Genomic DNA, 24162 nt, shown 5'->3' with positions numbered 1-24162 from the left:
GTTATACCCATACAATCATTTTTTACATATTATCATATAAGTCAGGTTCGGAGAGAACTCAGCTACTCTTGTTAACCAGTAGAAGGTCCCAAGGATCTAATCACAGGGATAGGATCATGCTGTCCAGAATATTCTGTTGGCAGGGAGTCTGCTGTTCACCACACTCCAAAATATCTTGGAGGAAGAGGAAGAGCACTTGGAACTAGCAGGTTGGGTCTCAATTGGGTCCCAATTCACACTCAGGCCAGAGTGCTGACCAGTGACTCTGGTTGACTAGGGGAAATAAATGCCCACTACTGGCTCCATTTCACCAACAGCCCAGGTGAAGCAGACCCAAATCTAGCTCACTTGACCATACATTATTTTTTAGAAACTGAATTTCTCTACTCATCTGCCACTCATTACTATTCCTATGTCTTCATCTGTTTCTGTCCCTATCCTTATACTTATTAATCATCAGCCATTTAGGAAAAACTGTCCCTAGTCCCCTAATTTCTGTTATCTTCTCCCCATCTTCATTCATCTTCAACCCAATTCCACACATTTTCTATTCCAACCCTATCTACCTCTCCTATTGTGTCATCAGGAATTGTTGTCCCATAGTGAACAAACTCTCTTTCATTCTGAACCCCTATTTTCCCCTTTCTCTTATGCTTTTTACCTATTGGCTTCTCTAATGACACAACATCCTTTGCATCCATGATATTATTCTTTAGTACTGGATATACTTTCTCTTACATCCCTTGACACACTGGTCCTAGAAGAGAACCTGGAAAATTTATTATTCTCCATGATCATTTCCATACTCTCCCTTTACTCATCCTTCACTTAACAATCTTTTCGCTTTTGCAGTTCACTTGATCTGAAATTTTTACCTAATTTGGGGATTTTTGTCTGTGTTTTCTTTCATAGTACGACTTACATGGAAATGTGTTTTATAACTATACACATATAACATACATGTCAAATTGCTTGCCTTTTCAATGAGGTGGGGAAGGGAGAGGATGAACGGAGAAAATTTGGGACTCAAAATTTGAAAAAAGAATGTTAAAATAATTTTCACATGTAATTGGGAAAAATAAAATATTAAATTAAAAATATAAATAAAAATAAAATTTCCACCCAATTTGAATTATAGTTGCTATAGTCTACTGACCTCATATTATCTAGCCTTCTTATTCACATCTTCAATGCCTGCTCTCATACAAGAGGGTTTTGATATAAATTTAGAATTATATTCCCTCACACTCCTTAATCCCTAATTTCTTGCCTTCCTTAAACCTAACCAGTTACTCTTTCATTCAGCCTAAGCCACACAAAGAAACACAGTCACATTCTCATCATTACCTGTAAACATTCCATTTCCCTAATTCCATAACCTATCATCCTACAGCTCCTTATGGTTCATCATCTTCGAAACCTAGTTTTTGCCTCAAGACCTCCAGCCTCTCTACCCCCACAGTATTTTCTCAAACCTGATGTGATTTCCTTTTCCTTCTTCTCCAATTTCAACCCAGTTTAGGTATTTCAACCCTACTCTGTTCTTGAATCCCTTGCCCCCTTCTAGCACCACTTTTTCCTTGCCAAATCTCAATCTTAGATTACACTCACCATCGGCCTCCCCTATTCCTATTAATGTGCTATTGAATGCAGCTGGAGCAAGTCTCACAATCATACTGACTGTGTATATTAAAATTTTCTGTTTTCCAACCTCACTAGACACAGATCTAGCTCTTTATCTCCAATTACACTGCTATCACCTTAGTTCGGGTATTTATCATTTTTCATCTGGATTGTTACAGCCACCACCAAAAGGGCTGCTCTGCCTCAAATCCCTCATCACTCTTGTCTATCTTAAATCCTGCTACAAAGTAGTGTTATTCAAATGTTGATCTGATTGTGTAACTATTCAATTAATCAACTCCATGGACTTCCTATTGCCTTTAAGACCAAAAAGAAACTCTTATGTTTAGATTTTAAAGCCCTGCACAAATAGACTTCCATCTATTTTTCCAGTTTCAGTGGATATTACTTCTCCTCCCACACACGCTGCAATACAGACAAACTGGTTTTTCCTCTGTTTCTCACACATGACATTCCATCTCTTATCTCCATGCCTTTGTACTGGCTCTCCTCCATGTACAACATGTACTAATTCCTTAACTCTGCCGAATGAAATCCTTTATTTCCTTTAAGATGTAACACTAGCATCATCTTCATGAAGTCATTCCTGAATCCCTCTCCCAATTGTCAGTATCCTCTCTCCAAAACTAGATGTGATAACTCCATAAATATTTGTATTTATTCACTTTAAATTTATGCTATATTTAGCTTTATATTTCCTCAATGTCTCCTTCATTAGAATTTAAGCTCTTTGCAAGTAGGAACTATTTCATTCTTTGTACTTATATCCGAAGCATGACATCTGGCACAGAGTGGGTGCTTAATATATTTGTTGATTGACTGATTAGACTATATACTACAGGACAAGAGAGAGAAAGGGTGTCAGAGAAGAATACCTGGGAAAACATGAACAAAAGAGATCCATCAGTCACACTTTATCAATGATACAACTGAAATGGAGAATAGCAGTAGCTGTTTAAATCCCACAGAAGGGAATGAAATAAATCCAGTTAGCAGTGGAAGTTCAGCAGAATGTAGGCCAGTGAAATGTAATAATCACACAATTTGGAATTAGTCCAGGACTTTGGATTAAACATCCTTTGACCAAGGAATTCCATAGAACTGTGGAATCAAACTTAAATAAAAAAAGGGAGGATTCCTAAGGTGTGTGTACTAAGAAAAACCACATATTAACATTATCTTATTCTTATGTATTTTGATGTGTTTTGTTAAAGCATTTCTCAGTTACATTTTGACCTGGTTCTTTACACTCAGGAGTATAAAGGATCATGAGTTTGATACCTCTGCCATAAAACACCCATTTTATTTCTGATTTGAAATATACTACCTACCTTTCACCAATTAGCATTGTCCTTGGATCGGCTCAATACTTATTTACAAGGGACAATGTCCCCAAATGAAGCACCAACATTAACTCCGTCAAAATTTTCTTTCAGAAACTATTTTTGGCCTTTAGCTCACAAGACCAAATGCAAAGAATCCTATAACTGGCTATAGGGAACATTGTACAATGTAGCAGTTTTAAATAAAGAAGAACCTTTCAGGATGAAAAACACATAGGGGAAAAAAGGTTGATGTCATACTTACCTTCAATCCCTCCCTCTGCATCCTCTTCATCATCCTCATCCTCATCACTGGACTCACTGACATGCACAGTGACTGCAGTGCTGGTTACAGGGGTCCAATCAAAATAGACACCAAAACCAATGTCATAATTGTCAGTGGCAAATTCCCAAAAGAGACGCTTGCCGTCAGGGTGGGTGGGCACTCGTACTGTTACTACCTCACCCCGCTTCACCACTAGCCGAGAATTCTTCACCTTGCTCATCTTGGTTTTGAATTCCTTCATCTTGGCAAAGGTCCATATGGATGGAGGAGACAGAGGAGGTGTTGAGACTGAAAGAAACAGAAAACTTATCAAAGAGGGAAGGCACCCATAGCGAGACTTAGACAAACGTGGCACTTATGGAAGCACAATCTTAAGTAAAGCATTTCTCCTATCTACTTCTCTGACTTTGTCATCGTTCCATTTTTGGATTTTTTTTTTTAAGAACCCATGCAAAAACCAACCATTTTTATCTCCCAAGATCTCACCTCTTCTCTGTTCTCCAAGGAGATCTGCAGATTCCAACTCAGTTGAAAGGACATCCACGGTTCCTATGTCTCCTGTGTCTGACTGGATCATAACCATGTCTCCTGATCCTTTTGGTGCTTGGAACTTGTTCATCTGAACAACAGATTCCTAGTTGAAGGGCATGTCCCAAAGATTCTTATTAAGTATTTTTCACTCTGAATAGTTCAAAAATCTTCTGGCTAAAAGATAATTTCACCCTAATATTGGAAATAGTAATGAAAACATTTCCTTCTCTTATCCTGCTTCAGGATGTAGTATCTCGTTTAGCTAGATCCTCTCCTTTTCTCTCAATGGCCAGCCTTAACTTAATTTCTTCAGTCCCTCTATTATAGCTAGTTGTTATGTTAATTTCTTAAAGATGTCTCCTTACTCCATCATCTGTCTTTCATAATTTGCTCAACTCCATGCTTTCTAAAAATCTTTGCCCACAACTGTGATCATTTCATATTTTCTTTTTCTTTAAATTTCTGCAACCTACACTAATTTTACTTCTCACCCTGCAGAGGTACCTCCCTAACTATTTTCATCTGTTCCTGTGCCACCTGCGACTTAACTCTCCCTCCCACTGTGCCATGAATTCCCCTTCTACTTTCCCTATTCAACTCCCACTTTCCAGGTAGCTGTCAATTAATACTTTATAAAAGCACTGTACAAATACACAAAATAAATAATTTCTTCTCTGTACCACCTGGTTCTGTGGTTCCATGTTTGAAACTGCGTTGTCTGTTTACCTTGTCAGCACCCTGATGTAGGCCTTGTCAGCACTAGGTAGGTACAGCAGTAGGTGCTATCTTGTTCTCTATTTTATTTATTCCTAATAGTGCTCTGCAAATAATTATAATCTAATCACTGACACCAAGAATGAAGGGCTGGTATTATATTTAAACAATGTTTTTGCTTCCAGAAGCCTGATCTGTAATTTACAGTACATATGTAGCTAGCTTTGTCTTCTTAGATTCAAAGCTTTCTCTAACTCACATGACTAGTCCATAATCTAATCTTGGATATTTCTTTCAGATCACTGTTCTACCTCTACACAGAGAGAGAACTGTGTTGTTATTTCCTGATTCCTTCTCTCAGTAACAGCTAGTTTAATAGAAATGCTATCCCTACTGGCAAAAGGACAGAATATATCACAAAGAAATTGGACTCCAATACTTTTACTTAGAAGTAGTGCAATTCTGAATATGTGGAAACAAATCTAGTTTATAATCCTTTTCTATAGCTTTCTCACAGGAGTATGTTTCCAGTGATGAATCATTCCAACTATCCCATGTGTATGTGTAAGCCAGACCTCTTGAGGTGGTGTTTAATTCTCTTCCCCCAAAGGAATATTTTTTCATTTGTCTCATTAACACTTTCTCTATAGCTAATGGAATGAAGATCTCTGCTACGAATATCATTCCTCTGAAATCTTAACCAGAAACTTTAAGCATTTGTTTGGGGTATTGGCTCCATTATTTGCCATTTATAGAATTGTAAAGTCACGTTTCATCTCTGTACCTTAATTTCCTTATCCATAAAATGAAGAGATAGAAATAGATGACTTCTAAAGTTCTTTTTTTTTTTCACTCAAAGGGGCTATGATTCTACAATTCTATCTGATTATTAATTTGATATCAAGACAGTTTTAAGAAACCTAGTATCACGATTTTATTGAATTCATTCATTATTGAAGCATTTAATGTGCTAGATAGAAAAGAGAGCTGGAATTTTGTGCAATGATCCAGAAATACAAATATGAAAAGTTAGCCTTCCAAGTCTATAATTTCTGTTTCTACTTTTAATTTATAAATTATCAAACCAGGAAAAAACCTTAATAGGATCAGAAATTCTCCCCTTTAAGATATGAGAGTATATGCTCCTTACCTCTTTCAGAAGCTGGTCTCCTGACAGTGTTTCCTGACCCACCAATGCCTGCTCCTCCAAAGCACCATCACCTTTTCCAGGATTTTCTGATACATCCTCAATCACAGGAGATACAATCTGTAGCCTCTCAGAAGAAGACAAAACATGAATTCAAGGGCTCTCTGGAAAGACATTCACTCTGGAGCAACTTTTTGAAGAAATTGGCATCTAAAGGATCCCCTCTCAGGAATCAGTTTTGCTGCCTAGTGTCCTTACATTTGCAATACATTAGCTGACCAATTACTGAAATTTGGCTGACCTGAAAGCTTTGAAAACCAGTACTGAAAGGCTGAAGAGAACAAAGTACCTGTCTTCCATGATTCATGTCAATTCCTCTATGAGTGATCAACAAGAGAGAAGATACAAAGAGAAGATATTTAACTCAAATCAGAATAGCCATTACTAAAACAAAGGTCATCTAAACTGAAAAACAAAGAAATCTACTTGTACTTCAGGGGCAAAATCTTTCATTTCTTTTTTATTTAAAAAACAAACAAACAAACAAAAAAAAACAAGGGGCAGTTAGGTGGTGCAGTGGATAGAGCACCATCCCTGAAGTCAGGAGGACCTGAGTTCAAATCTGCTGTCAGACACTTAACGCGTCCTGGCTGTGTGACCTTGGGCAAGTCACTTAATCCCAAATTGCCTCAGGAAAAAAAAAGAAAAGAAAAGAAAAGAAAAAAATCAAAAGACTGCAAAAAACATAAGATATCTCTCATCATTTTTGGAAAGCAGATTATTGAAATTATAAAATGGGGTAAGTCCCTTAGTTTATTGATTACTTCCTTCAAATACTTAGAAAAGAGAAACTGATTTGCAATGTCTAAATCATTTCAGTTTTATGTTTAAATATTTCCAGCACCTAATGCTTTATTGCTCTGGATATTCCCTCCCCTAATGTAGTCCAAACTCTTTGACTACTTGCTATTCTGTCTGAGAGTTGCTGTGGCTGAAAAATTCATCACCTTGAAATCAAGCTGGTGAATAATTTCTCCAAATTTAAGTAGGCTAGTCTCTGACATACATCATCATCACTTAACCTCTTCACATCATTATCACTAGCCTTTCCTTTTGAAACCTTTTCCAATTGGTAGAATTTGCCAACATTTGCATATGCCAATGGCATAACCTATAAGAACTTTCTAAGATCATCGCTATGTCACTACAAGATACTGGAGAAGAATTTAAATTTATCGTAGAGTGAATGAGTTGGTTTGTAAAGAACTACTTATGAGAAACAAGGGCATACATGGTCATCATGGAATTATAGCTCATTTAGTTCAATTCTCTCATTTCACAGACTAGGAAACTGAAACCCAGGAATTGAAGGAACTCAGTTCAAGATCACCCAAGTTGCAAGAGGAAGAGTTGGTATTTGTACCCTAGTAGCCTGACTACATATTCAAAATCTATGACAATATGCTCTTGCTAATATTTCTTTAACTGATTATCAGCACTCCTTAGCATTTACAGCATTAAAAAAATCAGCAGACATGATCTATGGGGTTACTGTATTGCTCCTCCTTTAAAGCAATACATGACAATGACTATCCTCTGGGCATGTTAATTTTTGTTTGAGAAAAAAGGACAATAATTATGATCTACCCATCACAGAAACCTAGGGTTAAGAAAGACCTTAAAGGATCATCTGACCAAATCCATACCTGAATAAGAAACCCTTTATTCACATCCCCAACACAAAGTCACCTAGTTTTTCTTTTAAGATGCTCTAGTGAGGGATAACCTCCTAAGAAAGCTCATACTACATCTGGATAGATCTAATTATTAGAGTAGAAGGTTTTTCTTATATCAAACCTGAATCTGTCTTTCTGCAATGTTTACCTGTTGTTCCTGGACAGCCCTTCCAGTACATGAAGAAAACTATCCAAACATCTCCCCACCCTCTAAACCTCTTCTCCCAATTAAGCAACTTCAATTCATAATTAATGAAGAAAATTTAGTATTTCAGGTCATTTGCCTGCACTCACTGCATACTGTTTCTAAAATGGTGTCTTTTCTCTGCCTTCAGCACCTTCCTTTTCAAATTCTTGTTGTTGTTGTCGAGTTGTGTCTGACTCTCTGTGACACCCCCCCCCCCCAATCTGGGGTTTTCTTTGGCAAAGACACTGGAGAGGTTTGTCATTTCGCTTCTCCAGCTCATTTTACACATGAGAAACTGAGGCAAACAGGGTTAAGTGACTGTGCCCATCAGGTATGAGTTGACTACAAAAAGATAACATCTGAGAAAATAAAATTAAGGGGTGAGATTGAAATGTACTAGAATGGGGAAGGAATGGCATAAACTATTTGCTATAAAAGAGGCAAGAAAAAGTTTCTACAATGGAAGAGAAGACAGAGAAAGAGTGGGGGAGGGTAGGGGCAAGGAACCTTTACTCTCATCAGAATTGACTCAAACAGAAAATAACTTACACATTTAATATGGGTATAGAATTCTATCTTACCCTGCAAGAAAATAAGAGGGGAAAAAGATATGGGAAAAGAGGAGGGTAACAGAAGAGAGGGCATATTGGGAGACGGTGTGGTCAGTAGCAAAACACTTTTGAGGACAGTCAGGGTGTAAGGAGAGAGAATAGAATAATTGGGAGAAACGCAGTTAGAAATTGTAATTGGAAAAAATTTTGAAGCAAGTTTCTCTGATTAAAGCCTCGTTTCTCAAATGTTTAGGGAACTGAATCAAATTTAAAAAAAAATAAATAATAAGAGCAACTCCCCAATTGATAAATGATCAATGCCCAGATGATAAATGCCCAAAGAACAATAAAATCATGCATATGCTTTAGCCTAACAATACCACTACTAGGTATGAATCCCAAAAGAGATTTTTTTTTAAAAAGGAAAGGATCCCATATGTATAAAAATATAACCGCTTTCTTCTCAGGGCAAAGAATTGGAAATAAGGAGATACCCATTAATTAAGGAATGGCTGAATAAATTGGGATATATGATTATGAAGAAATATTATTCTATGGGAAATAATCCTCCATTAATTCAAGCAAAACAAAATGTACTGTGTACAAAGTAATAGCAACGTTATGGGATCATTAGCTATTCTTAGAAATACAAAGATCCACACAACTACTCTGAAGGACTTATGATAAATAAAAAAAATGCTATCCACATCCAGAGGAACAATTGGTTGTGCATGAATACAGACTGAACTCTTTTAATTTAAGCTCAAGAAGATGATTCTTCCTAACTCCAGGCCTAGCACCCTATCTTAGCTGCCTTTCCATAGATATGCAGTTTTCTTAACAAAAAAAATCTATTACCTATCACATGAAACAGCTGCATTTCATTACTATTCATGACAACCTTTTATTCTCTGAAGAACTTGAGGTTGAGGGTGGAAAATAAATTGCAGATTGCTCAGTGAATATGATAAATCATAGTTAAGAGAAAATACCCATTTCAAGTCCTTTACTCTCCACAGACCTGGAAAAGGTAAGACTTAAAAAGTATGTTTGGTGGCTAGAGAAGCAAAGCATTCAGTTTTTCTCATGAGAAATGGCAGTGGTATTAAAAAAAATTTATCATTTTTGAAAAAGATGTAAAATAATTACTAAACTTTAGGCCTTACTATGTACTGGATTTTAAAAAACAAACAAATGTCTTCTTACCTAAGACTGTTCTTTTTTCTCTCCTAAGTATATTTAGTATTAAAAGAAAAAAGGTCTGTGATAGCAGCTCCTTCAAATCAACATATGCTGAAAATATGTAGAATGAGGAGACTGTATTAAATGATCTCCCAGATCTAAATCCTGAGTATGAACATGGAGTAGAATAAGGAGGAGGGAGATAAAATTAAGAAAACTGATAGTTGTTCTCATTCTCTAAGGTAGTAGAAAGAACACTATAAAATAGAGATAATACTTTTACTATGTGACTTACTGAATTGTTGAGAAAGTTCTTGATACACATAAGACAATAAAGAAATATGAGTTATTATTTAATAAAATTCCCAAGAGTTTAGGGAGGCTGTTTCTTCTTCTAAAGTGTTTGTTATATTCAATAACCTAAAAACCTTAAAAATAGGACAAAGTCTTTCACAATCAGTATTTATACAGATAGCATTTATATGCTTTTAAGATTTTGCAAAGCAATTACAAATATTATCTTCATCTGGGAGATAAGTACTAGTATTATCTCTATTTTACAAATGAGGAAACTGAGGCACAGAAGTTAAGTGACTTGCCCAAGGTCCCACAGCAGTAAGGGGCTTCATTCCTTTGAATCTTCCTAAAGGTCCAATACTCTATCCACTATGTTGTCACTTTGCTGATCATAATTAGCATTCTGAATTCTAAAAAAGGTCTTTTTTCTTAAAGACTATAAAGAAATTACACATAAATATAAGAGGGGAAAAAAAATCCCCTCAACCCACTTGGATGCTTTGGCTGTGTGAAAGGAACATTGGATATGAGTTCAGAAAAAGGGCCTTTAAATTGTGACTTCTCTATATATGTGCTGTGTCACCCCAGGCAAATCATTCCACCTCTAAAGTCTCAGTTCTGACACAATGAAATAAGGATGATAAACTATCTCACATAACAGGATTTGAAGATGAGAAGTTATAACAGTAATTCACATTTACATAGCACTTGCAAGTATCAATCTACTTTGCAGATATTATCAAACTCCAAATGCTCATGAAGAGCAGGACATGACTCAAATGACTGAACAACAATAACAATCAGAGAACAGTCCATAGTTAAATAACAGTCTTTCTGAGTTTCTCCTACCTATCTTTAGCTGATGGGCAGAGAAATTACAATACCACAGTATTGTGAATGAGGAAGCCTAGCTATATAGACTGTAGTACATGAACTATTATTGAAAAGGCAAAGGATACTGATAGTTCTCACATGTGCTCAGCCCCTCTCTACATTTGTCCTCTCTGCCATCTATCTATGATGCAGGAAATCTTCGAGTCAGTAACAATGAGGAAGAAGAACAGAGAAGAAAAATTGAAAAATATCAATCTTAAGGATAAAAGTAATAATATTTTCACAAAACTTAAAGATCCTCTAAGAAAGATGCTTTTTTTTTTTTTTTTTTTTTTTTTGGCATATGGACTGCCTATTAAAAAACCAGAAAACCCCCAAACATTTTAAAATAAATATACTTTGAGTTCTTTATATATGTCTGAAAGTAACAATAGTTGATATTTGCATTTTTCATAGCTTTTTATGGTCTGGCTCCAATCTATGTCTCTAAATGACTCCTATTCATACACTTTACTTTCTGGCCAAATGATCTATTTGCTATTCCAAATATCCATATATCCATCTTCTATCTCTATGTCTTTGCACAGGCTAGTAGTTCCCAGGCCTGGAAGATACTTCTCTTAAAATTCTTAACTCCCTTTAAAGCTCTATTTGCCATTTCTCTCATAGGGCCTTTCTTGATCAACACTTTCCCCCAAGCAGTTACTATACTCCACTCCCCTTTCCCATCCCAATTACCTTAATGTTTACTTTGTATATATTTTGTATTCATTTAAATGCTATATGTAATTTCCCATGGTAGAATGTAAGTTCCTTGAGGGTAAAGTATATTTTGTTTTAACTTTGTAAGTATCAGTGTCAGGCACACAGTAAGCGTTTTAACAAATACTTGATCATAAACTTAATCTCATTTGCTTTTCATAGCAACCCTATGATATAGGGGATTATTATTGCCCCATATTATAGACAAGTTGACGGAGACTCATTCAGATGACTTTCCTACAGGCACAAAGCTAATATGTATCTAAGATAGAATTTGAACCCAAGTATTATTGATTCTTAGTCTAGTACTCTCTTCATTACAATAGGTTGCCTTTCATCTGACCAAGAAATTATGTTTAAAATGTCTCAGTGAGTCTGATTTCTGTAATAAAGTTTAATGAGAAAAGCAGTAGCTTAAAAATAGGTATCACAATTTATAAAACAAAATTCAGGACAGATTAAGTAGGACAAAAAAGCACCTATTCCTTATTTTTACTTGTCTTTTCCTGAGGGCTGTTATTCTCCTCCTCACTTTGAGTCCTAAAGCAACAACAAAAAAAATTTCTATAAGTTCTGGAGTCTGTTTATTTCAAAGAGCTGCTCTTCCTACCTGCCAGGTGAGGATAAAGTTTCCTGATCAGAAGCAGTCATCATTGGGGAAGCAATATCACTTGTTCTGTGGTCTGGATCCTCATTTTCTGAGGAGGCAAAGAAACAAAAGAAAATAATTTAATGTTCAAGAGAAGACAGGAAGTACACTGCTAATTATCCAGCAGATTTGCTTGGGGAGGGGGGGCTGGGGGCAGAGTTAAGTTCTCTACCTTTCAACATTTTCAGAGCAAGGTCTTTATCTTATTTATCTGTACGATAAACACATAAATTTTTCAAGTTATTCAAATCCAATCATTCTGTAATCATAACCTATTTGTGTGACAAGAACCTATTTAACAAAGGTTTTCTTGTCTATCTAACTCAGGTATGCTATAAATCAAGAGTAAACTATTTTTGGAAAGCAAGAAAATTCCAAATATGTATAATATAAGACCAGCCAAAGAAAAAAAAGAATATGGCCAAAATAGACTGATGGTTCAGAAAACCATCTTTGAATCTGTAATTCTATGACACAAGACTAAATCCATTGCTGAATACTACTAAATGCTTGGAATACATAGGAAAGAAATGTTAATTTTCAAGGAAAATTCAAGCTTTATCTATAGTTTCTGATATTCATATTTTAATTAATTTTTTTGTGTTTGATTTTTCTTCTTTGTTTTTACAAAGCCATTGGAGTTAAGTGACTTGCCCATGGTCACATATAGCAAGTGTTAAGTGTCTGAGACCAGATTTGAACTCAGATACTCCTGATTTCAGGGCCAGAGCTCTTTCCCACTGCTCGATCTAATTGCCCCTTTTTAAATCACTTTTAAAAAATCAAAACATCTGTACAATCCTCGTGTTCTTGCATCTATATTGTTTTTCATCCATGATTTCTCAAAGAAATCAGCAATTCTTCAAACACTTCCAACTTTTTCAATACTCACTAATTCATCTGGCCCTGGTGACTCGAATTTATTTAAAGTATCTATGTCCTAATGTCTTTATACTGAAATTTCCTCTTCAATTTCCTCTTGTCATTGTGAGCTTTGATGTTTGAAAACCAATTTCATTACACAAGATGACAGAAGCAAATTAAAAGTTTATCTTCTATCATCTATTAACAAATATATCAGCTTCCTGAGCCCTGTCTCTCCCTTGGTCATCATCTTGCTCTGAAAATAACTTAAATGTATGTAGGTTATTTTTTTCTTTACACAGGAAAATATTTTTTTTAAAAAAGGGAAATAGTAATGGATATAAAACATAATATAAAATCAACTACTCCAATGATATTTTCAAAGATGTTTAAATACCGATCTTTACCAACATAAAAATACATCTAGAAAAGAAAAACTTAAGGAAAGGTAATTTTTCTACTGAATAAAAAGATAGAATACTTAAAAGGAACTAGTCTAAACCAGGATATTGGCATTATAGTCTTCACAGTATCTTGGCATCCTAATGTGTACATAAATGTTTTTTAAATTAGCAATAAAATACTTTTGAAAAATTCATAAAAATGGCTACAAATATTTTTAAATTAAAAAGAATTCTCTGGATTATTTTTAAATTAAAAGATATGAGTAGACACTATAAATAATATAACTAATTAAGTTCAGAGGGGTAATAAGTGATGAAAGTAGATAAGAAGAGATATAATTCTATATTTAGAAGTATAAGATAGAAAAATGCAATACTGCTTTACAGAAGGAGACAATTATATGACTCATTTTTTAATGTCTTATTTTAGTGAGTAGAAAAAAAGAAAAATCAAGATGTGCTGATAAAAGTACAAAGTATCTGATAAAAGCAAAAATAAAAATTTGCAGGTATTACTTGGCCAAATGATCTCTGAAGCTCATTCCAACTCACAAGTCTTTGAAATTCAGCAAAACATGATATAGAAGAATAGTGAACGTACCCTTAAAAGTGACAACTAAGTGCTTGAGAAGTCAAACAAGATAGGGGATGAAGAAAAAGTAAATCCAAAATTAACTCCACAATTTATGATTCATAAAACAAAAGTAAGCACAGTCAAATGAGAAAAGAAGTTCAATTTTAAAAGAACCCATTTTGTATCTAATACAACTTTCAAAATGAGAGTTCTTTTTCCAGACAATTTATTAGGCTAATATCAGGATTTCCTTATTTGCTGTAGATTCTTATTTAGTGTGCAATGCTTCCTTCATTCCAACCCAACCCACCCACCAAAAAAAAAAAAAAAAGTCAAAAAAGCAAATGATTTGTCTATTAGAAAGGTCAAGATTTTTCATAAGAGTTTCCAGAAAAGTATAAATCTATAATGCTTGAGAAGCAGCATCCTCACTCTTGGATTAGAAAATAACTATCCCATCTTTTTTAGGTTTAATGGAATCAATAACATCAGTTATATTTACAGATGGAAGGTTTTTTTTAAATTATCAATATCTATTTTATTATTGTCATAAGACCATGCAAAACAACCTTTCAAAACTTCCAAGCATGACACCAAGAGATCTAAATTTCAGATTCCTGATCTTGGATCATTAATACTAATATTATAGAATCACGGAAGTTTTAGGTTTGAAAAGGGCATTAGAAACCATCAGGTCTTATAATTATTTTACAGATAGGGAAATTAGAGGCCCAGAGAAATGAAATGACAGGTCTAAAATTACAATGCTAGTTATAGACAGAGGAAGAATTAAAATACCCAGGTCTTCTAGGTCTTCCTTCCAATGTTTTTTTCACTGAGACAGATACTATACCATCACCTAGTATGGCTCAGGATAAGAGCTAAGACCGTTTGTGCAGCTGTACCTTTCTTAAATCTAACTTACACTCAAGTCAAGACACCAATCAGTGATGTCACTGGTCTTCTTTGAGACTGAAGGACTGACATCACTGACACAGTGATTACACTGCTGCCTTAGCAAATAAAAATGTCAATCAACCAATAAGAATTTAAGTGCATTTACAAGGTACTATGCAATAACCAAAACAAGCTCTAGGTAAAACTGATCTCAGCTGGTGTTAGTGCACTTATTTCACCCCCAAACTCCTTGGTATTCAGTTAGCATTATGTTTTTTGTGTATGTACCTTAAAATGTACAGCTTCTCTCCCATGTTAAAGTGTAAGATCTTTGAGAAAAGGGACTATTTAACTGTGTCTTTGTATCTCATTGCTTAACACATATTAAATGCTCATTGATGGATGAAAAACCAAAGTATGGCAGCCAAATAGGAGGGAAAGGTCAATTACCCTCTTAATTTCCAAATCTATCATAATATCACTTTCTCAATAATCCAGGCTCAAAATCTTGGAGTCATCTTTGATTCATTATTCTCTTTATGTCCTCAAATTCTAAGTTAAATCCTATCCCTCCTCCTTTCCATTAAAAAAAATTATCCCAAATTTGACCAAAAAAGAAAAAGAAAAAAAATGTATGTGAAACCATAATTACATGCAGTTTGGTTTTTTAAAATACAAAAGTAAAGCATGTTACTTTCAAAATTTACCTCATTTGTTTCTTTCTAACCTTCCTTCTGTTAACTTCTATGTATATTTAACAATGCTCTGATAACCTGCTTTTATTTTGCTTTGGCAATACAATGCTAGTTCCCTTTTCTCCCTCACATCCCCCCCTCCCACCTCGGCAAATGAAAAATGGAAAATTACAATCTTTATAATAAATAAGCATAGTTAAGAAACATAAATCCACAAATGTGTCATTTCCACAAAATGAACATTTCATTTTGCACTTCAAGTTCATTATTCCTTAGTCAGGAGATAGGTGGGTAGCATATTTCATCTTTAGTACTTTGGATTGGTGGCTAGGCTTAGTTCCAAATTGATTTTAAGAATGGCCAAATTCACAGCTACACTAGCAGTAAAGAGCACTGGCACGGAGTCAAGAAGACATGAGTTCAAATCTAGCCTCAGACAATTATAATTTGTATTACTCTGGGAAAATCACAACCCTGAACCCTGTTTGTCTCAATTTCCTCACCTATAAAATGAACTGTAGAAAGAAATGGCAAAGCACTCCCTATATTTGCCCAGAAAACCCCAAATGGAGCCATGAAAGCACAACTGAAAATGATTCAACACATCTTTCCCAAGCCTCTCTAACATTTGTCATTTTACTTTTTTTTGTCATCTTTGACAATCTATTGGGTGTAAAATGGAATCTCAGAGCTGTTTTAATTAGTATCTAATTATGAATAATTTGACAGCATATTTTTATGTAGCTGTTGACAGCTTGCATTTCTTCCTTTTAAACTACCAATTCATATCTTTTGACCATTTGTCAATTTGGGGAATGGAATTAATAAAGCTTTATATTATCTTGAATACCAACATTTATAAAAGAAATTTGTTACAAATGTTTTCCAGTTAACTACTTACTTACTATATTCATTAATTTTTTGTGCAAAACTTTTCAATGTAATATAATTAAAACTATCCATTTTACCTTCTATAAAACTTAATTCCTTGTTTGGCCATGAACTCTTTCAGCTTTCATGAACTCTTTTTTTGTAAAGTTACAAAAGGTAATTTCTTCCTTGTTCCTCTTTTAATGAGGTGACTTTTCACATCTAGGTTATGTATCCATTTGAATTTATAGTGATAAATGGTGGGAATGTTGATCTAAACCTAACTTCTGCCAGACCACTTTCCAGTTATCCCAAAAATTTCTGTTGTCATTACCCACAAATGTTGCAGGTTTTCAGTTTATTTAATACTGTTACTATGTTCATTTCCTTCTCTATGTTATGTGCCTAATCTGCTCTGCTCATCAACTTTGCTATGCTTTGGCCATTATCAAAGAGCTTCAATGATTACTGTGCTTTGTGATTTACTCTAAAATCTAGTACTACCAGATCCTGATTCTTTTGTAAATTTTTTTTCATTATCTTACTTGAGAAGATTGTTACTGTGTTATCAAAAATGTATCTGCTTATGTTTAGAAGAATTACACATATTTACCTTATATCTAATTGTTTGCTGTCTTGGGAGAGAAGGAGAGCAGGGTGAGAGGAAAAAAAAATTGAAACAAGATTTTGCAAAGGTGAATGTTAAAAACTACCATTGCATACATTTGGATAAATAAAATACTATCCAAAAAAAAGGTTATCTGCTAACCCAGATACATTTTGCTATATTTTCCCTAGATCTCAAAGTAATTCTTTCATAGTTTGGAATTAAATTGAAAAAATAAATTGATTAGGCAGTTTTGTCATTTTTATTATATTAACAGAGTCTAACATAAGCAATCACTTTTATTTTCACCATCACTACCAGACTCTCATCAAATCTTTTTTGATTTTTATGAAAGCTTTCTTAGCCAACTTGACTCCATCCTTCTTTGCTTTAGTTCATCTTGAATACTTTTGTCACGCTGATCTTTATTAGATAACAATTTTTACATTAGTGCTAACGATGAAAGAGCTTTAAAAACTAGGAGACAGAAGTGCTTAAACCATCTTGTTTTACACCTCATTTTCCAGATGAGGAAAGTGAGGTCCAGAGATGTTAAATGGCTTTCAATGCCACATAGAAAATAAATCAGATAAAGGTCTCATTTCCACATTTCCAAAATATATAGAGAACTGACTCAAATTTTAAGAAATCAAGCCATTCTCCAATTGATAAATGGTCAAAGAATGTGAACAGATAATTTTCAGATGATGAAATTGAAACTATTCCTACCCATATGAAAAAGTGTCCCAAATAATTATTGATCAGAGAAATGAAAATTAAGATAACTCTTAGATACCACTACATACCTCTCAGATTGGCTAAGATAACAAGAAAAGATAATGATGAATGTTGGAGGGGATGTGGGGAAACTGGGACACTGATACATTGTTGGTGGAGTTGTGAACGGATCCAACCATTCTGGAGAGCAGTTTGGAACTATGCTCAAAAAGTTGTCAAACTGTGTATATCCTTTGATCCAGCAATGTTAGTACTGGGCTTATATACCAAAGAGATCTTAAAGAAAGAAAAGGGACCTGAATGTGCAAGAATGTTTGTGGCAGTCCTCTTTGTAGTGGCTAGAAACTGGAAATTGAATGGATGCCCATCAATTGGAGAATGACTAAATTGTGATATATGAATGTTAAGGAATATTACTGTTCTGTAAGAAATGACCAGGAGGATGAATATAGAGAGGCTTGGAGAGACTTACACGAACTGATGCTGAGTGAAATGAGCAGAACCAGGAGATCATTATATACTTCAACAATACTATATGAGGATGTATTCTGATGGAAGTGGATTTCTTTGACAAAGAGAAGATTTAAAAATGTTTCATTTAATTCTTTGTTTCCTTTTATCTAAATCCTACCCATCTTGCAAGATCCAGCTAAATAGTCCCACACTGTCTCTCCAAATAAATTATAAGTTTGTTGGTGGAAGGGATTATGCATTGTGTTTCCAAATTCTTAGCATTAACTAATGCATTCATTAGCATAATAATGAACATGTAAGTACTTGTGGAATAATAATTAACATGAATTATTCCATCATACTCCAATGGATATATAATCTTATTTATATATATTTATATTGTATGTACACACACACACATATACTCACTCACTAATTCACTCACTCCTTCCAAAGATGCAGTTGAGAGATGGGTTGTAAAAAGCTGTTCTTGGCTCTGATACCATATGACCATGGACAAGTCACTTAATTAACCTTTTTCAGCCTTTGTCTCCTCAAATGTAAAACAATAATAATAAATACTATTTGTAAGTGCCCTTTACCCATAAGGTTGATGTGAAGATGAAATAATACATGTGGTATTTTTAAAAATGTAAAAATACATGTAAACACTAAAGAAATGCCAGTTATTGCCTCCATCAACCCAAACCAACAATGCCTATCAATAACATGCTATTCATGTTCATGCCATCCCTCTATATGTTACCCACTCTTCCACTGTGACCTCTGGAATGCTTGCCTCATAGGCACAAATTTGCTTTCATCATCTTTTCTTCTCACACTTCTTCCATTTACTGACAATCATTAAAATCTGACCCATGAATACATAGCCTCTGGTTACTTTTTCCAGTATGATGTACTTTCATTCCATTGTTCTTAGCTCACAGGCCAAAGGAGGGTGATTGGACATTCTATGCTCCCTATTGTCACTTTCAGATTCTCCTTCTACCATCATTACTAATCTTTCCCCCTCAGAGGTGTTTATCATTCATATTTTCCACCCAATCAAAATCCTGGTAGTTGTTATCCATAATGGGGCTTTTTAAATTTTTCCCACTTGTGATCTCTTTTCACCTAAGAAATATTTACATGACCCCAGGTATACACATATATAAAATAAGTATACAAAATCAAAATTTTTTGATAATCATATTTTTATAACCCCCACATTCAGTTACAAAATTCCATATGGGGGTCATAAAACACAGTTTCAGAAGCTGAGGTCTATAGACTTTCAGGGTACTCTCTTCTTCACTGAGTTCAGTATGTGGCTCACAATTTATCTCTGTCCCAACTCCTGCCTTCATACTAAGGGATTTGAATATCCATATTGACACTCGAACATTCTAAATATTCAGATTCTCACTTTCCATGATCTATTCTTTTACTGCATTTTAGTCATACAGAAAGGTCATATTCTTGGATTCTGCCATTACCCACAAAGGTTCCATCCTTATGCTCAATCGGAAATTCTCTTAATTGTACATAATCTATTGGCTTTTCACCTTTTCCTGTCCTTTGCCTTATAAAACCCTACTCCATCCCCCACTGTGACTCACAATTCTTTGACCCTTCAATTTTCTTCCCGGCTATCAAGCTTATACCCATCTTGGTGAAACAATTAACTCTATATTACACATTTCTCTTGAGTCTCTTGCACCCTTATTACATTGTTAATTGTATCCTGCTAAGCTTCAGCTTTAGCTCATTCCTGTTATTCATCGCCTTTTTTCCTAAACATATGTTGCTGAATGAAGGTGGAGAAAATCATGCAACCATTCTGATTGGCTCTATTACAAATTTATATTACACAACACCTCTACTGGGCTTTCCTTCATTGCTGATAGGCAATCCATCATTCTACATCTACTTTTGTCAACTCACTGTCCCACTTTCCATAGTGTTCTTCAAAATCTTTTCATCATTCCTCAAGCTCCCATGGCTTTCCCTTTCTTCCACCCTTTTAGTTGGAAACCTCTTGTTTACAGAAAAAGTTGAGTCTATTCACTGGGAGCTCTTCTTTCCTCCTCATCTTATATCACAAAGATGCCTGATATCTTTTATCTCCTCTTTCCTCCCTGTCTTGTAAGAAGAAACAGCCCTACTCCTTGCCAAGGCAAATCCCTCTGCTTAAACAAGGAATCCCATTCCATCCTGTCTCTTCCATAGATTACTCTCCTTCACCTGGCTCCACCCTCCACCCCTCATAACTCCGCATCCCCACTTTCATTTATTTTCAATCTTTCCCTGTCTACTGACTCTTCTACTGCCCACAAATATGTCCATGTCCCCCATACTGAAAAATAAAACCGCATACTTGATCCCTTCCATTCCTACACTATCATCCTATATTTTCTGTCCTTTTTGGCTAAACTCCTTGAAAAAGGCTATCTACGATAAAAATGCCTCCACTTCCTCCTTTTTTCTTGTCTTCTTAATCCTAATAATCAGGCTTCTGACTTCATTCTATTCAACAGAAACTCTCTGGTTCCCAAAGATCCCTTAATTGCTAAATCCAATTGCCTTTTCTTAATCCTCATTCTTCTAGACCTTTCTGAAGGACTTTGATATTGTCAGCCTCCTTCTCTCTGACACTCTTCTCTCTAGGTTTCTGGGACACCGCTTTCTTCTGGTTCTCTTCCTATTTATTTAACCAGTCTTTTCATCTCCTTTGCTGTATCTTCATCTACATCATATCTGCCAACTGTGAATGTCACACAAGTTCTGTCCTGGATCCTCTTTGCTTCTCCTTCTGCTATTTAACATGATGAGCTTAGCAGTTCCCATGGATTTAATAATCATTTCTATGCTGATAATTCTCAAATCTATTTATCCAGCTCTAATGTCTCTGTTGACCTCCTGTCACGCTTCCAACTTCCTTTCTGACATCTCAAACTAGATTGTCTAGTGGACATCTTAAACTCAACATTTTATCAACTCATTATATTTTCTCCTAAAACCTATCCACTTCCAATTTTTTAAAATCATTTTCAATGGCACCACCATTTTTCTAGTCTCCTGGACTCACAACCTGTTTGTCATCCTCTATTCCTTACCACCTTTCACCCTCCATATCCAACCTGTTGCCAAAACCTGTTGATTTTACCTTTGTAACATTCCTCAAATACACCCCCTTCTCTTTCTGTGATAACTGCCAACACTCTGGTACAGATATTCATCATCTCATGCCTGTATTACTGAAACAGCCAACTACTGTGGATCTGTTTGCCATAAGTCTCTCTCTACTCCAGCACATCATCTATTCAGCCCCCAAAGTGATTTTCTTAAAGCACAGGACCAACCATATCATTCCCATACTTTAAAATCTCCAGTGGTTCATATTACCTACAAATCAAATACATTCCAAATCCTTTAGAACTTAGCCCTCTCCTAGTCTTTCTTACATTTTAGACCCTCTTCCAATGACACTGACACCTTTGCTTTTCTGTGAACAAGATATTCCAACTTTTGGCTCCAGACACTTTCCCTAGCTATTCCCCATGCTCAGAACACTCTCCTTCCTTATGGCCACCTCCGGGCTTCCCTGAATTCCATCAGATCCCAGCTAAAGTTTTACTTTATACAGGAAGCTTTTCCTAATCTCTCTTAATTTGCCTTTCCTCTGTTAATTATTTATTTTTCTGGTATATAGTTTGTTGTGTCTTCCATAACATTATGACTTCTTGAAGGGCAAAGACTGTTTTTTAGCTTTTCTTTGTATCCCCAGTGCTTAGGAGAAAGAGTAGGCACTTAATAAATTACTTACCAACTTTAAATTCCATTATTACAATGCAGTCACATAGTTTGTTGAGAAAGGTAGGACGAAATGGGAATGTGTTTCAAAGGGGACCTTGACATGCTCCCTTGAATATTCCCTGTAGCTAATAGCCTGGGAAAAATCAGTGAAAGGAGGATCCAGCTGGAAGCCAAGGAAAAATATTCAGGGACAAACACTATGACATTTTAAGCTTCCACAGAAAAACCATGGGAAACAGTTATAAGGTTCCCTTCCTTCATCCTTTGGAGGGCAAGGGGTTGGGAGATATGTAGGAGAGAATAAGGAAAACAAGTAGGAAAGAGAGGAATCTTGATACCTAGCTCTAACCAAAGAGAAACTATGTAACAGACATAAATTATATCATGGGTCCTCCAGGTGATCAAACTGGTGGTCTTCTATAATACTAATTACAATATTATAGATAATATTTATACCTAGATTTCCAAAATAGACTGATAATTATCATGACAAATTAGACTTCATTTTACTTCCTCAAAAATAACACCAATGATCCTACCTCTTCTCTTTTAGAGGAATGAGAAGGGTGATGAGGGAAAAGAGGGTGGTATTTGGAATTTATTTCTTATTGAAGGAACCCACTGCCAAATCAAGAGTCAATGAGGTAGGGCAAGATCAAGAGAAGTTAGTAACAAGCTGGGAATGGAGAGACCCAAGGCCCCAAGAACAAGAGTTGAAGTGTTTGGGGTAGGTGGGTAGAGAAAGGAGGATGGTTGAATGCTAGCCTGGCTGGAGGAAGAAAGGAAAGGCATCAGATGCACTGTATAGAGCACTAGATGTAGATGTAGTGTACAGAGTACTCAATGTAGAGATGTATTCACCGAGTATTAAAAGTGGTCTCAGGAAGACCTATTTTCTTTCATCTCATTCATTTATTTAAAGTTGTGTGACCTGGGCAAGCCATTCAAATTAGTCTTTTAAGTTTCAGTTTCATCTCTATAAAATGAAAAGGTTGGAACTGATGACCTAGTTAATGTGATGAGTTTTAATCTTTTTGTGTGTATCAGACTCCTTTTTCAATGTGGTGAGGAATAATGTTTAAGATGGAAAATGATAATAAATGTATAGGATTATAAAAGAAACCATAATCTGTGAAAAGAGATCTCACTTTTTCCCCAACCAAGTTCACAATCTGCCTTACAATGAAAACAGGGAATGTCTTTTACCTTTCTTGGTATTGATTCCCAACATTTAGCACAGTGGCTGGTACATATAGGCGCTTAATAAATGCTCTTTGGCTGACTGAAATGCTGGTGGGCTTGAAGTTAAGAATCCCTTCATCTAAGGTCCCTTCCAGTTCCAAATCTAGGGTCCTATGACAAGAGCTGAGTCAATGACAGATAAAGGCGCATTTAGGAATGGGGGTTGAGGGAATAAAGTGTGTGAGGAAAGGTGGCAAGGGCTAGTGTCACAGGCTGAGAAAATGGGGTCCCGGGTAAAGAGGTCGGGACAATCAAGGGACATCATCATCTGGGCTGAGGCACGACTGGAGAGCATGAACATTCTCATCAGCGAAAGAAAAAAAAAAAGTTGACCCAGAGCGGCAACCTCCGAGGAGCAAAGGGATGAGAGGGAGGGGTGCAATGGAGAGAGAAGGGCGCGTCTGTCCTGAAGGGGTGGGGCTGAGAGGTCCGTGTCCACCACGTCCGTCTCTGTCAAAGGATGGAGGAAGGTTCCCTCTCTCCTGGGTGCAAAATCTGTCAGACCAATGGTTGCGCGCGTGGGTTAGGCGAGAAGCATTTATTAAGCACCTAGTGTATACTGGTAGGCAATAGAGATACAACGTGTTGGAGCAGGAGCTGCAAACAAAGATTAAGACAGTGAGAGAAAGCCATAGAGGGAAAGAGGGTGCGAAGGCCGGCGGCGGGAGGACCTCCTCCATCCCTTAATTATAGGGTTCCCAGGTTTCTAGGGTACGTACCTGCGGCTGGGGCCGAACAGTCCCCAACTCCGGCTCCAGCCTCTATCCCGTCGCCGTCAGGGTTCAAGAACCCAGAGCCCGAAGTGAGGAGCGAGTCCGACATCTGCAGCCCAGCCCAGCCCAGCTCAGCTACGGCTTAGCTCGTCGCGCGGCGGCTGCGAACCAGCAAGCCAGCGAGAGAACGAACTTACTCCGGAAACAGCCGAAGCCCGCGGCCCGCGACGAGGCGGAAAAAGCCGAGGGCCGAGAGAGCCGGACCGGAAGGAGCCTCCGCCGGCGCTGCCTTCCCCCCAGAGGGTTCCGCCTCATCCAGGGCCTGTCCGCCCCGGCTCTGACTAGTAGGAGATAGTCGAGAAAAACTAGTAAAGGAGGAGACGGGACCCGAACATTAATCAGAGCCTCTTTTGGTAATACTCGTTTTAGGCCATGGCTAGAAAGAGC

General features: G+C 36.2%; 1 protein-coding gene across 2 annotated transcripts in view; it reads right to left on the bottom strand.

The window, feature by feature from the left end:
- Window positions 1-24147, bottom strand: part of TMED8 (transmembrane p24 trafficking protein family member 8) — a 35103-nt gene extending 10956 nt beyond the window's left edge. The window contains exons 1-5 of one of the 2 annotated variants that reach the window (XM_031952446.1): window positions 23722-24147; window positions 11804-11891; window positions 5648-5771; window positions 3739-3871; window positions 3232-3540 (exon numbers count right to left, since the gene is read on the bottom strand). In XM_031952446.1, coding sequence (XP_031808306.1) covers window positions 3232-3540; window positions 3739-3871; window positions 5648-5771; window positions 11804-11891; window positions 23722-23824 — 757 coding nt within the window. In that variant the 5' untranslated portion in view covers window positions 23825-24147. Of the gene's footprint in view, window positions 1-3231; window positions 3541-3738; window positions 3887-5647; window positions 5772-11803; window positions 11892-23721 lie in introns of both variants that reach the window. The other variant, XM_023501895.2, reaches the window with a different exon arrangement.
- Window positions 24148-24162: the final 15 nt, after the last annotated feature.

Source organism: Sarcophilus harrisii, chromosome 2, assembly GCF_902635505.1.
Source record: "Sarcophilus harrisii chromosome 2, mSarHar1.11, whole genome shotgun sequence".
In the NCBI taxonomy this organism is placed as follows: domain Eukaryota; kingdom Metazoa; phylum Chordata; class Mammalia; order Dasyuromorphia; family Dasyuridae; genus Sarcophilus; species Sarcophilus harrisii.
This window is presented reverse-complemented; position numbering and strand designations above follow the sequence as displayed.